This window comes from Rhinoraja longicauda, chromosome 19 (assembly GCF_053455715.1).
Source record: "Rhinoraja longicauda isolate Sanriku21f chromosome 19, sRhiLon1.1, whole genome shotgun sequence".
In the NCBI taxonomy this organism is placed as follows: domain Eukaryota; kingdom Metazoa; phylum Chordata; class Chondrichthyes; order Rajiformes; family Arhynchobatidae; genus Rhinoraja; species Rhinoraja longicauda.
Genome location: NC_135971.1, coordinates 19,031,286 through 19,044,764, shown reverse-complemented (window position 1 = coordinate 19,044,764; position 13,479 = coordinate 19,031,286). Strand labels below are relative to the sequence as shown.

The following is a 13,479-nucleotide window of genomic DNA, read 5'->3' as shown; positions in this document are numbered from 1 at the left end:
TGGAGCTGGCGGCCTCCAGGGCTCTGGTTCGCAGAGCCCGCGGATCGGACTTACCATCAGCGGAGCCGGCCGTCCTCGGAGGCTGCGGGAGCGGCTGCGACTCGCCTTAGGCTCGGGCCGCGTGGATGCCGACATCGGGAGCTCCGGCAGCGGCAGCGGGTTCGCCCGCCCCGGATCGCGGGGCTTGGGTCGAGGACATTTCACCGTCCGGCGCGGCCTAAGATATGCCGCGGGATATTTCTCTGCTGGGCGGGGGCTTCAATGTCGGGAGCCACGACCGCCCCGACATGCAGCAACAGCGGCAGCAGCAGCGTGTTCGCCCGCCCCGGATCGGACTTATCATCGGCGGAGCTGGCCGTCTTCGGAGGCTGCGGGAGCGGCTGCGACGCGACGCGCCTTGGGCTTGGCCCGCTGTGGACCGTCCGGTGCGGCCTGCAACCACAACAACCTGACTGCGGGCGAGGACAGCGGGAGAAGGGAAAGACATTGTGGCCTTCCATCACAGTGAGGAGAGGACTGCAGGAGACTCACTGTGATGGATGTTTCTTTGATGGATGTTTCTTTTTTGTGTGTTTTTGGGGTTGGGTAATTTGAATGCCTATTTAATGCTTTTATTGTTGGACTGTGTTTTGGGGGGTTTTGGGGTTGTGTAATTTGAATGCCTATTTAATGCTTTTATTGTTGGACTGTGTTTTGGGGGTTTTTTGGGGTTGTGTAATTTTAATGCTTATTTAATGCTTTTATTGTTGGACTGTGGGTGACTGAATTTCGTCCAATATTGGATGACAAATAAAGCTATCTTGAATCTTGAATCTTGCTGGTCAGGGCTGTGATTGACGGGGCTGAGCTCCGCCTCCCCTCAGCCGTGCCCCGATACTGCAAGGGTTCAGCAGCTGCGCGAAAGGGAACGCCTTTTGAACCAGGAAGTGGCGGAGAAAATGGCTTCGAAAGACCAGGTCGAGAGTTGGACCGAGGAGGCAGTTTGTCCCATCTGCCTGGATTTCTTCACCGATCCGGTTACACTGGACTGCGGGCACAACTTCTGCCGCTCCTGTATCACACAGAGTTGGGACAGGGAGGGGAGAAACTCCTGCCCGGAATGTAGAGAGGTGTTTACAGACCGCACCCTCAGGGTGAATCGGGCCTTGGCGAGACTGGCTGAGAAAACTCGAACACTGAGCCTGAATCGGGAAATAATTCCAGAGAAGGAAATTAAACTTCACTGCGAGAAACATCAGGAAGAACTGAAGCTGTTTTGTGAAACTGACAAGAAGCTGATCTGCCTGGTTTGTCGAGTTGCGCGGGAACACAAGTCTCACAGCTTCATGCCGGTTAAAGAAGCTGTTCAAATATGCAAGGTAAATGCAAACCGATTTCAAACGCATCATTTTATTTCCATCTTTATTGTTCAACAATTTAATTTTCTGATTCCCAAACACAATTCCAGGATCAGGTGAAATCTTCCATCCAGTCTCTCACAAAATATAAATCAGGGATCCAGCAAATGGAGCAGCAACAGAAAGAGAAGATTTCTGGAGTTCTGGTGAGTCTTTTAAGTTTCGATTTTCTGATGTTGTGCAGGTTTGATCCCTGTGACGCGTGTAATAACAGGGCAGCGCAGTGATACAAGTAGTGCTGCTGTCTCCTAGTTCTGGTGAGCGGGTTCGATCCTGACCTCGGGCGCTGCCCGTGTGGTTCACGCCTTCTCCCTGTGACCGCGGCGGATTCCTTCCACGTCCCCAACAAACCACTCCGTCGAAATCGCGTCTACTGAAGTGTAGTACGTAACGTCATTTTAGTCAGCAAAACCCGCCTCTCGCTGTGTAATCAGTGTTGTGGGGAACAGTATGTGTGATGATCCTATCAAAGTGCAGAAAATATCTCATCTATCAACTCGCATTTTTTTGTTATTTTTATTTAAAAATGTTTTCCCTCTGGTGAATTTGTCTGATTTTATTTTCTAACTGTTTCTGCCCATTTCCCTCCCATCCTTCCTCCCCAGCCCCCTCTTTTGTGCAGTTTCCCTTCCATTGCACAAACACACACTCAGCACAAATTTAACATATATTTATATAAACATAGCACAAAAAGTAAGGAAATTTGTGTTTGGTAGATTATTTATTTGATGTAACAATGCTTCTAGGCAATAAATCTTATACCGTTGGAAAGCCTGTTTATTTCCCTTTTAAATGGTGCCACATTTGTAAGGAACATGCATTTTTGGGATGAGCAGCAGAGCTGAGTATGTGGGTTGCGCCCATGAAAAATCTGCCAACTTTTCTCTGCCAATGCCAAACAGCTTATTCTGCCATTGACTCTTGTTCGGCATTGTTTGGTGGATTGGATGATTGAAGTCTGAAGAAACAAGACATATTGGCAATTTAACAATTTATTCATTTAATAAACAGGAGCCTCAGTAGCGTGTGGAAGAACCATACACAGCCACAACAGCCTGGCATCTCCTCCTCATGCTGGTCACCAGCCTGGTCACACACTGTTGTGGGATGGCATCCCATTCTTCAACCAGCATTTGTCGCAAGTCAGCCAACGTGGTTGTGTTGGTCACTCTGGCAGGAACAGCACGCCCAAGCTGATCCCACAAGTGTTCAATGGGGTTGAGGTCAGGAATACTGGCAGGCCATTCCATCTTCTCCACTCCCAAATTCTGGAGGTAGTCTCTGAGAAACCCTGCTCTGTGGGGGCGAGCATTGTCATCTTGGAGGATAGAGTTCGGTCCCAGACTGTGGAGATATGGGATTGCCACTGGTTGCAGAATCATCTCGATATATCTCTGCATTGAGATTGCCTCCAATGATGACAAGCCTCATTTTTCCAGTGAGGGAGATGCCGCCCCACACCATCACACTGCCTCCACCAAAAGATTTTACACTATCGGTGCAGCAATCAGCATAGCGTTCTCCGCGTCTTCTCCACACTTTGACCCTATGATCCAACTGCCATAGGCAGAATCTGGACTCATCGCTGAACATAACGTTCCTCCACATGTTCAGGTTCCAGTGCACGTGTTGCCGACACCAGCGCAAACGGACCTGATGGTGAAGGGCAGTCATGGCAGGCCTCCTGGCAGCCCTATGAGACCGGAGATCGGCTGCATGCAGTCTGTTCCGAATTGTCTGTGCAGAGAGCCGTCGGCCATATCGTCCTGCAAACCTTGACTGCAAATCTGTAGAAGACAGCCTACGATTCCTAAGTGCTGACAGGGTGAGGAAACGTTCTTCTTCGGGTGTCGTCATCTTGGCACGCCCATTTCGCAGCCTGTCTCTGACAACCCCCGTTATATGGAACTTGGCCTTCACTTTGGAGATGGTACTAGGGCTCATTCCAAATAATGCCGCAACTTGGTTTTGCGGAACACCAGCTTGAAGTTGCCCTATCGCATGGGCCCTATCCAGATCAGTCAAACGTGGCATGCCGATTCTTGGAGCAGACACCTACTGACCACTGTAGCAGGGCCCATGCTCACAGATGCTGCCAATCAGGTGCCAATCGGGATTCTCACCCCATCTGGAAACTTACCTATGCTTTATTCCTACTCTAAAAATGCATGCCACAATTTGAGATATTGATGAAATATTGAGCTTCACCTTTCATTTCACAGGAACAGTCACACAGCCTTCAGTCCAAGATCACATCCCAGTTTGCTGAACAGCACCAGATTCTCACTGAGAAAGAGCAGCGTGTACTGGCTGATATCCGGGAGGAAGAGAAGAATATTCTAAATGTAATGGAGAAAAATCTTCGAGAAATTGAAGAGAATTTAAATTCCATTCAGGAGGAACTCTGTAAGTTGCAGCAGCAGATGGATCAAAAGGACAGTGTGGTGTTTCTGAAGGTGAGGGGTTACACTACAGTCTGGCGAAGTGAAAGTGCAGTCACAAAATGGTGGTTGACATTTCTGAAATAAATGCTGCATTTACCAGTAATTGAGAACTGGGTAAATGTTTCATCTGTTCCAGTTGTTGTTGTTCCCAAACTAATTGGCCTCCCACATAATCTATGGGATCTCAGGACTGCCTGGCCGGAATGTAGAGAGGAGTTTGTATTCTGTCGAGCTCAAAACTACGACGGCTGATTCTAAATCTGATCCGAAGGAACACGAATGAACAGAGGGCAGTAAATCTCTGGGATTCTCCAATCCACAGACTCTGAGAGGTTTAACCTGTTAGACGTATTTATACCAGAGGAAGATACATTTTTGAAAATTTGTGGAACTGAAATCAAAGGGAATGGGACAAAGCGTTCAGTCCTGGGCTAGATCTGTCATGACCGCATTGTGGGGGTTAACGTTGAAATCTAGAACGTGGCGCACACAGCAGATTGAACATCTATATCAATAGACAATAGGTGCAGGAGGAGGCCATTCGGCCCTTCGAGCCAGCACCACCATTCAATGTGATCATGGCTGATCATTCTCAATCAGTACCCCGTTCCTGCCTTCTCCCCATACCCCCTGTCTCCACTATCCTTAAGAGCTCTATCTAGCTCTCTCTTGGATGCATTCAGAGAATTGGCCTCCACTGCCTTCTGAGGCAGAGAATTCCACAGATTCACAACTGTCTGAAAATGTTTTTCCTGATCTCAGTTCTAAATGGCCTACCCCTTATTCTTAAACTGTGGCCCCTTGTTCTGGACTCCCCCAACATTGGGAACATGTTTCCTGCCTCTAACGTATACAACCCCTTAATAATCTTATACATTTCGATAAGATCTCCTCTCATCCTTCTAAATTCCAGTGTATACAAGCCTAGTCGCTCCAGTCTTTCAACATATGATAGTCCCGCCATTCCTGGAATTAACCTAGTAAACCTACGCTGCACGCCCTCAATAGCAAGAATATCCTTCCTTAAATTTGGAGACCAAAACTGCACACAGTACTACAGGTGCGGTCTCACTAGGGCCCTGTACAACTGCAGAAGGACCTCTTTGCTCCTATACTCAACTCCCCTTCTTATGAAGGCCAACATTCCATTGGCTTTCTTCACTACCTGCTGTACCTGCGTGCTTCCTTTCAGTGACATCCAGATCTCGTTGTACGTCCCCTGTTCCTAACTTGACACCATCAGCAGTGGGTGGTCACCTTGGGAGAATTTGCTCTGTTTGTTTTACCCACCTTTGCTCACCAAGAAAGACATCCCATTCTACAACATAGACAGGCCATTCGGCCCATCCTATCCTGTCAAGATTTCTGCTCCACTCAACATCCCTCCCATCTACTCACCACACCCGGTAACAATACCTTGAATACCAGGAGTGCTCACGTATTTATCCCGCTCATCCTTAAATTATCTCTGCTGTTGGCTTCAGTCCCTCCAATGCAAGTGAGGTCCATGTTCTCATGACTGCATTCCTTTCAGTATTTATTGAAGACCACGTTACATTTCAGCATTGATTTTTGCTCTCCCATCGATTAAAGATATTTCATCCCCCCCCCCATTTAAATCTACCACTAAACTTAAATTCTATCTTATCATTCCTGACATCTTCTCCAGATAAAATCCCACGACCTGCCCAGTCTTTGCATTGAGCTCCATCCTCTCAGTTATGGCATCATTCTCAAGAACACTCCTTGTGCTTTTCCCCATCGTTCTACATCTCTACGGCAATATCAGCTTTCTATCTGCATGACAGCGGCGATAACAGTTGGGAAATGGGAATTATCAGAGGGTTGTAAAAATGTGGAGAAATTCCCGCTATCGGGATGAGGACGTAACATCTCAGTCAATTGAGATTTGTGTTTTATTTCTTTCAGGAGGAAGCTGGTCGCAAGCGAAGGTAGGACATGCTCTTGATGGAAACATTATAAGTTTTTGTGGATCAACTCAAAACATTTCTAATGCTCAGTTGATAACCGGCTGTTAAATATTCGCAGGGTTCGTGATGAAGCCAAACCACTGTCGGTGGTAGAGGAGGCCTTGCCGATTGAAAAGTTTCATTGCCCTGTTTCATTGAACACAGCATTTAAAGAAGCATCTGATGACTTCAAGCAAGGTAAAGCTTATACCTTTTCCATTGTTCTTGTTTCTGACATCTTGAAGTAAGATGTGTGCGAAAGAACTGCAGTTGCAGGTTTAAATGGAAAGTCGACACAAAATGCTGGAGTGACACAGCGGGACAGGCAGCATCTCAGTCGAGAAGGAATGGGTGATGTTTCAGGTCTGGACACTTCTTCAGTCTGAAGAAGGGTCTCGACCTGAAACATCACCCATTCCTTCTCTCCAGAGCTGCTCCCTGTCCCGCTGAGTTACTCCAGCATTTTGTGTCTACCTTTGATTGGTCTATCTTTAAGTTATACAAAGATGCAAAGATTAATGTTATTTTGAACTGAAGGGAAATTGAAGATTTGATCTCCCACCAAGCTCATCTGCTGGGAAGCATCACAGAGTCAGAGAGCTTTGTAGCACAGCAACAGGCCCTTTGACTCGACTCGACCATGCCAACCACGTTGCCCAACCAAGCTAGCCCCAGTTGCCTGAGTCTGGCTCATATCCTTCCAAGTCTTTCTTATCCACGTATCTACCCAATTCTCTGTGAATTGTTGTAATTGTACCTGCCTCGACCACTTCCTCTGTCAGATCGTTCCACATCTACACTACCCACTGACTGAAAAACCTGCTCCTCAGGTCCTTTTTATTGTTTCCACTCTCACCTTAAACTGATGCACTCGAGGTTTAGACTCTCCGACCTCGGGTAAAGTATTGCGGCTAATCACCTTGTCTGTGCATCTTATACACATCTATAATGTCACTCTGACAGGCTCCCAAGAAAAAATGTCCCAGTCTGAATAGTCTCTTTCAGGAATGAGTAGATTAACCTATGATGAGCGTTTGTCGGCAATTAAGCCTGTACTCGCTGTTGCTCAGAGGAATGAGGGGGGATCTCATTGAAAAATACAGAATAGTGAAAGGTTTGGATAGAATGGACGTGGAGAGGATGTTTCCATTAGTGAGTGAGTCTAGGACTAGATATTTATTTACAAAAATGCTGGAGTAACTCAGCAGGTCAGGCAGCATCTCAGGAGAGAAGGAAAGGGTGACGTATCGGGTAGGACAAAGGAAGGATGTAGGTGGAGACAGGAAGACAGAGGGAGAACTGGGAAGGGGGAGGGGAAGAGAGGGACAGAGGAACTATCTGAAGACAATAGACAATAGGTGCAGGAGGAGGCCATTCGGCCCTTCGAGCCAGCACCGCCATTCAATGTGATCATGGCTGATCATTCTCAATCAGTACCCCGTTCCTGCCTTCTCCCCATACCCCCTGACTCCGCTATCCTTAAGAGCTCTATCCAGCTCTCTCTTGAATGCATTCAGAGAATTGGCCTCCACTACCTTCTGAGGCAGAGAATTCCACAGATTCACAACTCTCTGACTGAAAAAGTTTTTCCTCATCTCAGTTCTAAATGGCTTATTCTTAAACTGTGTTCTGGACTCTCCCAACATTGGGAACGTGTTTCCTGCCTCTAACGTGTCCAACCCCTTAATAATCTTATACGTTTCGATAATATCTCCTCATCCTTCTAAATTCCAGTGTATACAAGCCTAGTCGCTCCAGTCTTTCAACATATGAAAGTCCCGCCATTCCGGGAATTAACCTAGTAAACCTACGCTGCACGCCCTGAATAGCAAGAATATCCTTCCTCAAATTTGGAGACCAAAGCTGCACACAGTATTCCAGGTGCGGTCTCACTAGGGCCCTGTATAACTGCAGAAGGACCTCTTTGCTCCTATACTCAACTCCTCTTGTTATGAAGGCCAACATTCCATTGGCTTTCTTCACTGCCTGCTGTACCTGCATGCTTCCTTTCAGTGACTGATGCACTAGGACACCCAGATCTCGTTGTACGTCCCCTGTTCCTAACTTGACACCATTCAGATAATACTCTGCCTTCCTATTCTTACAACCAAAGTGGATAACCTCACACTTATCCACATTAAACTGCATCTGCCATGCATCCGCCCACTCACACAACCTGTCCAAGTCACCCTGCAACCTCATAGCATCACAGTTCACACTACCACCCAGCTTTGTATCATCTGTAAATTTGCTAATGGTGCTTTTAATCCCTTCATCCAAGTCATTAATGTATATTGTAAATAGCTGCGGTCCCAGCACCGAGCCTTGCGGTACTCCACTAGTTACTGCCTGCCATTCTGAAAGGGACGCCTTTATCCCCACTCTTTGCTTTCTGTCTGTCAACCAATTTTCTATCCATGTCAGTACCCTACCTCCAATACCATGTGCTCTAATTTTGTCCACTTATCTCCTATGTGGAACCTTGTCAAAGGCTTTCTGAAAGTCAAGGTACACCACATCCACCGGCTCTCCACTGTCAATTTTCCTGGTTACATCCTCAAAGAATTCCAGAAGATTAGTCAAGCATGATTTCCCCTTTGTAAATCCATGCTGACTCGGAACAATCCTGTTACTACTATCCAAATGCTCCGCAATTTCGTCTTTTATAATTGGCTCCAGCATCTTCCCCACCACTGATGTAAGACTAACTGGTCTATAATTTCCCGTTTTCTCTCTCCCTCCTTTCTTAAAAAGTGGGACAACATTAGCTACCCTCCAATCCACATGAACTGATCCTGAATCTATAGAACATTGGAAAATGATCACCAATGCGTCCACAATTTCTAGCGCCACCTCCTTAAGTACTCTGGGATGCAGACCATCAGGCCCTGTGGATTTATCAGCCTTCAGTCCCATCAGTCTACCCAACACCATTTCCTGCCTAATGTGGATTTCCTTCAGTTCCACCGTCACCCTAGGACAGACATGTCCAAAGTCCGGCCCGGGGGCCAATCGCGGCCCGAGGTCAGATTTTATACGGCCCGCAGCTTCCGTCTTAAAAATGATTATTTATGGCCCGCCAGCACTGTCTTACAGAATGAAGGTAGGGGGAGGGGGAGAGGAGAGGGCGACTACACCTCCCGGCGGTCAGCCCTGCCCGACTCCCCCCCCCCCCCCCCCCGAGCGGGAGAGGCGACGGCGACTACACTTCCCGGCGGCGGGGTTGAGGGCGTGCGGGGGGACGGGAGAGCAGCAGCTGAGCTCTCCTCACCCCGCACGCTCATTGGCAGGCGCTCCCGTCAGTCGGGCGAGTGCCGCATCCCCCCCAGCGGGAGAGGCGACGGCAACTACACCTTCCCGGGGAGCGTATTAGTTAAAGGTCCGGTGGGGGGGGAGCGTATTAGTTAAAGGTCCGGGGGGGTGGGGGGGAGCGTATTAGTTACAGGTCCGGTGGGGGGGGGAAGGGTATTAGTTAAAGGTTCGGGGCGGGGGGGGAGCGTATTAGTTAAAGGTCCGGGGGGGTGGGGGGGAGCGTATTAGTTAAAGGTCCGGTGGGGGAGGGGGAGCGCATTAGTTAAAGGTTCGGGGGGGGCGCATTAGTTAAAGGTTCTGGGGGGGGGGGTGGGGGGAGGGGCATTAACCCTTGGGTATTTTCACATTATCAAATCTGGCCCTCTTTGAAAAAAGTTTGGACACCACTGCCCTAGGATCTCTGCCCACTAGAACATCTGGGAGATTGTTTGTACCCTCCTTAGTGAAGACAGATCGAAAGTACCGGTTCAACTCGTCTGCCATTTCCTTGTTTCCCATAATAAATTCTCCCACTTCTGTCTTCAAGGGACCCACATTTGCCTTGACTATTTTTTTCCTCTTTACATACCTAAAAAAGCTTTTACTATCCTCCTCTATATTATTAGCTAGTTTACCCTCGTACCTCATCTTTTCTCCACGTATTGCCTTCTTAGTCATCTTCTGTTGCTCTTTAAAAGAGTCCCAATCCTCTGGCTTCCCACTCTTCTTTGCTTTGTTGTACTTCTGCTCTTTTATTTTTATGCTGTCCTTGACTTCCCTTGTCAGTCTCTTACTCCCCTTGGAATCTTGGGAGGTAAAGGGACAGGTGTTGCATCTCCTGTGGTTGCAGGGGAATGTGCCCGGGGATGGGGTGGTTTGGGCAGGAAGGGACGAAAGGTCAGAGCCTCAGAATTAAAGGATGTTCCGTTAGGAAGGAGATGAGGGGAAATGCTTTTAATCAGAGGGCGGTGAATTTGTGGAATTTATTGCCACAGAAGGCTGTGAAGGCCAAGTCGTGGATATTTTTAAGGCAGAGATAGCTGGATTCTTGATTAGTATGGATGTCAGAAGTTATGGGGAGAAGACAGGAGAATGGGGTTAGGAGGGAGAGATAGATCAGCCATGATTGAATGGTGGAGTAGAATTGAAGGGCCGAATGGCCTAATTCTAATACTTTCATTGATGACATTATGACCTGATGACTGTCCAACTTCACCTGATAACCCAGCCCACTAACAACCCACCCTTCCCTTTCTCTCACCCTCCGCTCAAAAAACACAGGAGTAGGTCATCTGGCCCCTCGTGTCTGCCCCCTTTCACTGTGATCATGACGACACCACCACGCACCTCTACCTCCTCTTTAACAACCGCAAATTACCGCTAACCTCAATATCCACCTGCTCCGATCTGCCTCCACATCTGAATAACCCATTCCATTCCTTCATCCCCACCGCAATCTCACAATCCTCCTCACTCTCCGCACTCGTCCTCCCCGTCCACCCTCCCCCACCTCACGAAATTCCCCTCTCCATCCCCGGATAAAAACTCCGGGGGAGATGTCTGTTGTCCACCCGCTGTGGTCGGGGTGAAACCCCGGGCAGGGTTTCAGTTGTCCGCCCGCCTGTGCCTGAGGCCGAGCGGCCTCTCCCCCGGTCCCGGGGTCGCGCTGCCCGAGTCTCCCCCCGACCCCCGGGGACTCTCTGATTCTCTGCTTCTCCCCCCAGTCTCCGTCACCCTGGATGTGGAAACAGCGGGTCCGTGGCTCGAGGTGTCTGAGGATCGGAAGAGGGTGAGACGGACCAAGACCCGGAGGAGTCTCCCTGACACCGGGAAGAGGTTTACAGTCAGTGCGTGTGTGCTGGGATCGGAGGGATTCACATCGGGGAGACATTACTGGGAGGTGGAGGTGGCGGGGAGTCGGGGCTGGAGTCTGGGAGTCGCCGCAGAGTCTGTGGAGAGGAAGGGACAGGTCACACTGACCCCGGAGACTGGAGTCTGGAGCATCAGGCGGGGGGGTGACGGGTTTGATGCACTCACCTCCCCTCCATCCCGTCTCCCCGCCCGTCCCATCCCCGGGAGGGTGGGAGTTTATCTCAGTTACGAGTCCGGGACAGTTTCATTTCACGACGCGGACACCAAGTCCCATCTCCACACCTTCACTGGGAATAAATTCACGGAGAAACTTTATCCTTTCTTCAGCCTTTATTGGGGTGGAAACAACTGGCTGAGGATCTGCTCCGGTTCCGCTCCGGGTGTGTAAAAGGGTCGGGTCCCGGGACCGGCGTCAGCAGCGGGGCTCAGGGGCTGTGGGGCAGAAACCCGGTGGACAACAGGTCGGCGCTGAACGGCTCCCATTTAATCCCCAAATTCCGCGTCGTAAAACCCCAGTGAGCGCGGAAATAAAACCAGGGGGAATGTAAATGTGGGAAGAGAGAAATAAAGAGCAAGTGGAATCAGAGCTGTCGATCCGTTCATTTTAACGCGCTAACCGCGCCCGGCAACGGAACAGAAATTACTTTTGTGAAAATATTTAGTCCCTGGAGTTATAAATGTTAACAGTCCTGATGGCCTGTGGGAAGAAACTCCGTCTCATCCTCTCCGTTTTCACAGCGTGACAGCGGACGCGTTTGCCTGACCGTAGCATCTGGAACAGTCCGTTGCTGGGGTGGCAGGGGTCCCTCATGATTTTGCTTGCTCTGGATCTGCACCTCCTGATGTATAGGTCCTGCAGGGGGACGAGTGTAGTTCCCCTCTCTGCAGGGCCATCCTGTCCTGGGCAGAGTTGGTCCCAAACCAGACTGTAATGTTGCCGGTCAGGATGCTCTCTACAGCCCCAGAGTAGAAGCAATGAAAGATCTCCAGAGACACTCTGAATTTCCTCAGCTGTCTAAGGTGGTAAAGGCGCTGCTTTGCCTTACCCACCAGTGCGGGAATGTGCGTTGCCCATGTCAGATCCTCTGTAATGTAGACTCCCAAGTATTTAAAACTGGTCACCCTATCCACAGTAGACCCATTTATCTCCAGTGGTGTGTACGTCCTTGGATGTTTAGCCCTTCTAAAGTCCACAATCAGCTCCTTAGTTTTAGTGACATTCAAGAGGAGGCTATTGTCCTGACACCAGAGTGCCAGATCAGCCACCTCCTCCCGGTAGGCCTTCTCATCGCTGTCGGAGATCCGGCCCACCACCACAGTGTCATCAGCAAACTTGATGATGGAGTTTGAGCTGAACCTGGCCCCACAATCATGTGTGTACAGGGAGTACAGTAGGGGGCTAAGGACGCAACCCTGGGGGGATCCTATGTTCAGAGTGAGGGAGCTAGATGTGTGTTCCCCCATCCTGACCACTTGGGGCCTCGCGGTGAGAAAGTCCAGGACCCAGGCACACAGAGGACCTAAGCCCCAGTTCCAGCAGCTTCTCAGCCAGACTGCTGGGGACTATTGTGTTAAAAGCTGAACTAAAGTAAATGAACAGCATCCTCACATAGCCCCCCTGGCTGTCCAGATGAGAGAGAGCGGTGTGCAGAACCTGGGAGACCGCATCATCCGTGGACCTGTTCGGATGGTATGCGAACTGTAGTGGGTCCATGTTGCGAGGACGACGAATGGTGTTTCCATTCGGATTTTCAGGATCTGTGTTTTTTTTTAACTTTATCCAGTTGATTGGGTGATTGGAATGTGAGACTGAGCATATACTGCCAACAAAAAACAGAAAACGTCCGCATTCAGCAGCTTGGGCAGTATACTATGGGCACAGCGCTGTGGGGTTTAAATATAGCACTATGTCCACAGTGCTATGGGTCACAGACTGCTCAGGAAATTTACATTTACCAAGGGTGACCATCCCTGTTGGGTGCTGGGGGAATGAGATGCTGACGTTCAGGTGAATTGTTAAACTCCAGTGACATCCGCTCCATTGGATGGACTTAGTTTCGTATATTTTAGTTCATTTCAGAGGTGCAGATCGGAAACAGGCCCTTCAGCCCACCGAGTCCGTGCCGACCATCAACACTATGACCATTACCATCAACACTATCATACACAATGGGGACATTTTAAAATTCTTAATGGAGCCAATTAACCTACCAACCTGCACGCCTTTGAAATGTGGATGGAAACCAGATCACCTGGAGGAAACCCATGAGATCACACGGAGAACGTATAAACTCTGTGCAGACGGCACCAGTAGTCAGGATTGAACCCTGACTCTGTATATCTAATGTTTAAAAGACACTTGGACAGGAACATGGATAGGAAAGGTTTAGAGGGTCGTGGGCCAAATTTGGGGCAGGTAGGACTAGTATAGACAGGGCATGTTGGTTGAGTTGGGCTGTTGGGCCCATTTCCACATTGTATGACTTAATTGGTGCATCAGGCTTG

At 49.2% G+C, this 13,479-nt stretch overlaps 1 protein-coding gene across 1 annotated transcript; it reads left to right on the top strand.

The window, feature by feature from the left end:
- Positions 1 to 938: 938 nt before the first annotated feature.
- LOC144603173 (zinc-binding protein A33-like) lies at positions 939 to 11,362 on the top strand. The gene is made up of 6 exons (XM_078416341.1): positions 939 to 1,358; positions 1,448 to 1,543; positions 3,620 to 3,853; positions 5,771 to 5,793; positions 5,891 to 6,009; positions 10,827 to 11,362. Exons 1-6 carry the CDS (start codon positions 939 to 941, stop codon positions 11,360 to 11,362), a joined length of 1,428 nt encoding a protein of 475 aa, XP_078272467.1.
- The last annotated feature ends 2,117 nt before the right edge of the window (positions 11,363 to 13,479 follow it).

Coding starts and splice junctions, on each gene's coding strand:
- LOC144603173 (XM_078416341.1), top strand. CDS start 939: ATGGCTTCGAAAGACCAGGTCGAGAGTTGGACCGAGGAGGCAGTTTGT. Junction 1,544..3,619: donor AGAAGATTTCTGGAGTTCTG/GTGAGTCTTTTA, acceptor TTCATTTCACAG/GAACAGTCACACAGCCTTCA. Junction 5,794..5,890: donor GAAGCTGGTCGCAAGCGAAG/GTAGGACATGCT, acceptor AAATATTCGCAG/GGTTCGTGATGAAGCCAAAC.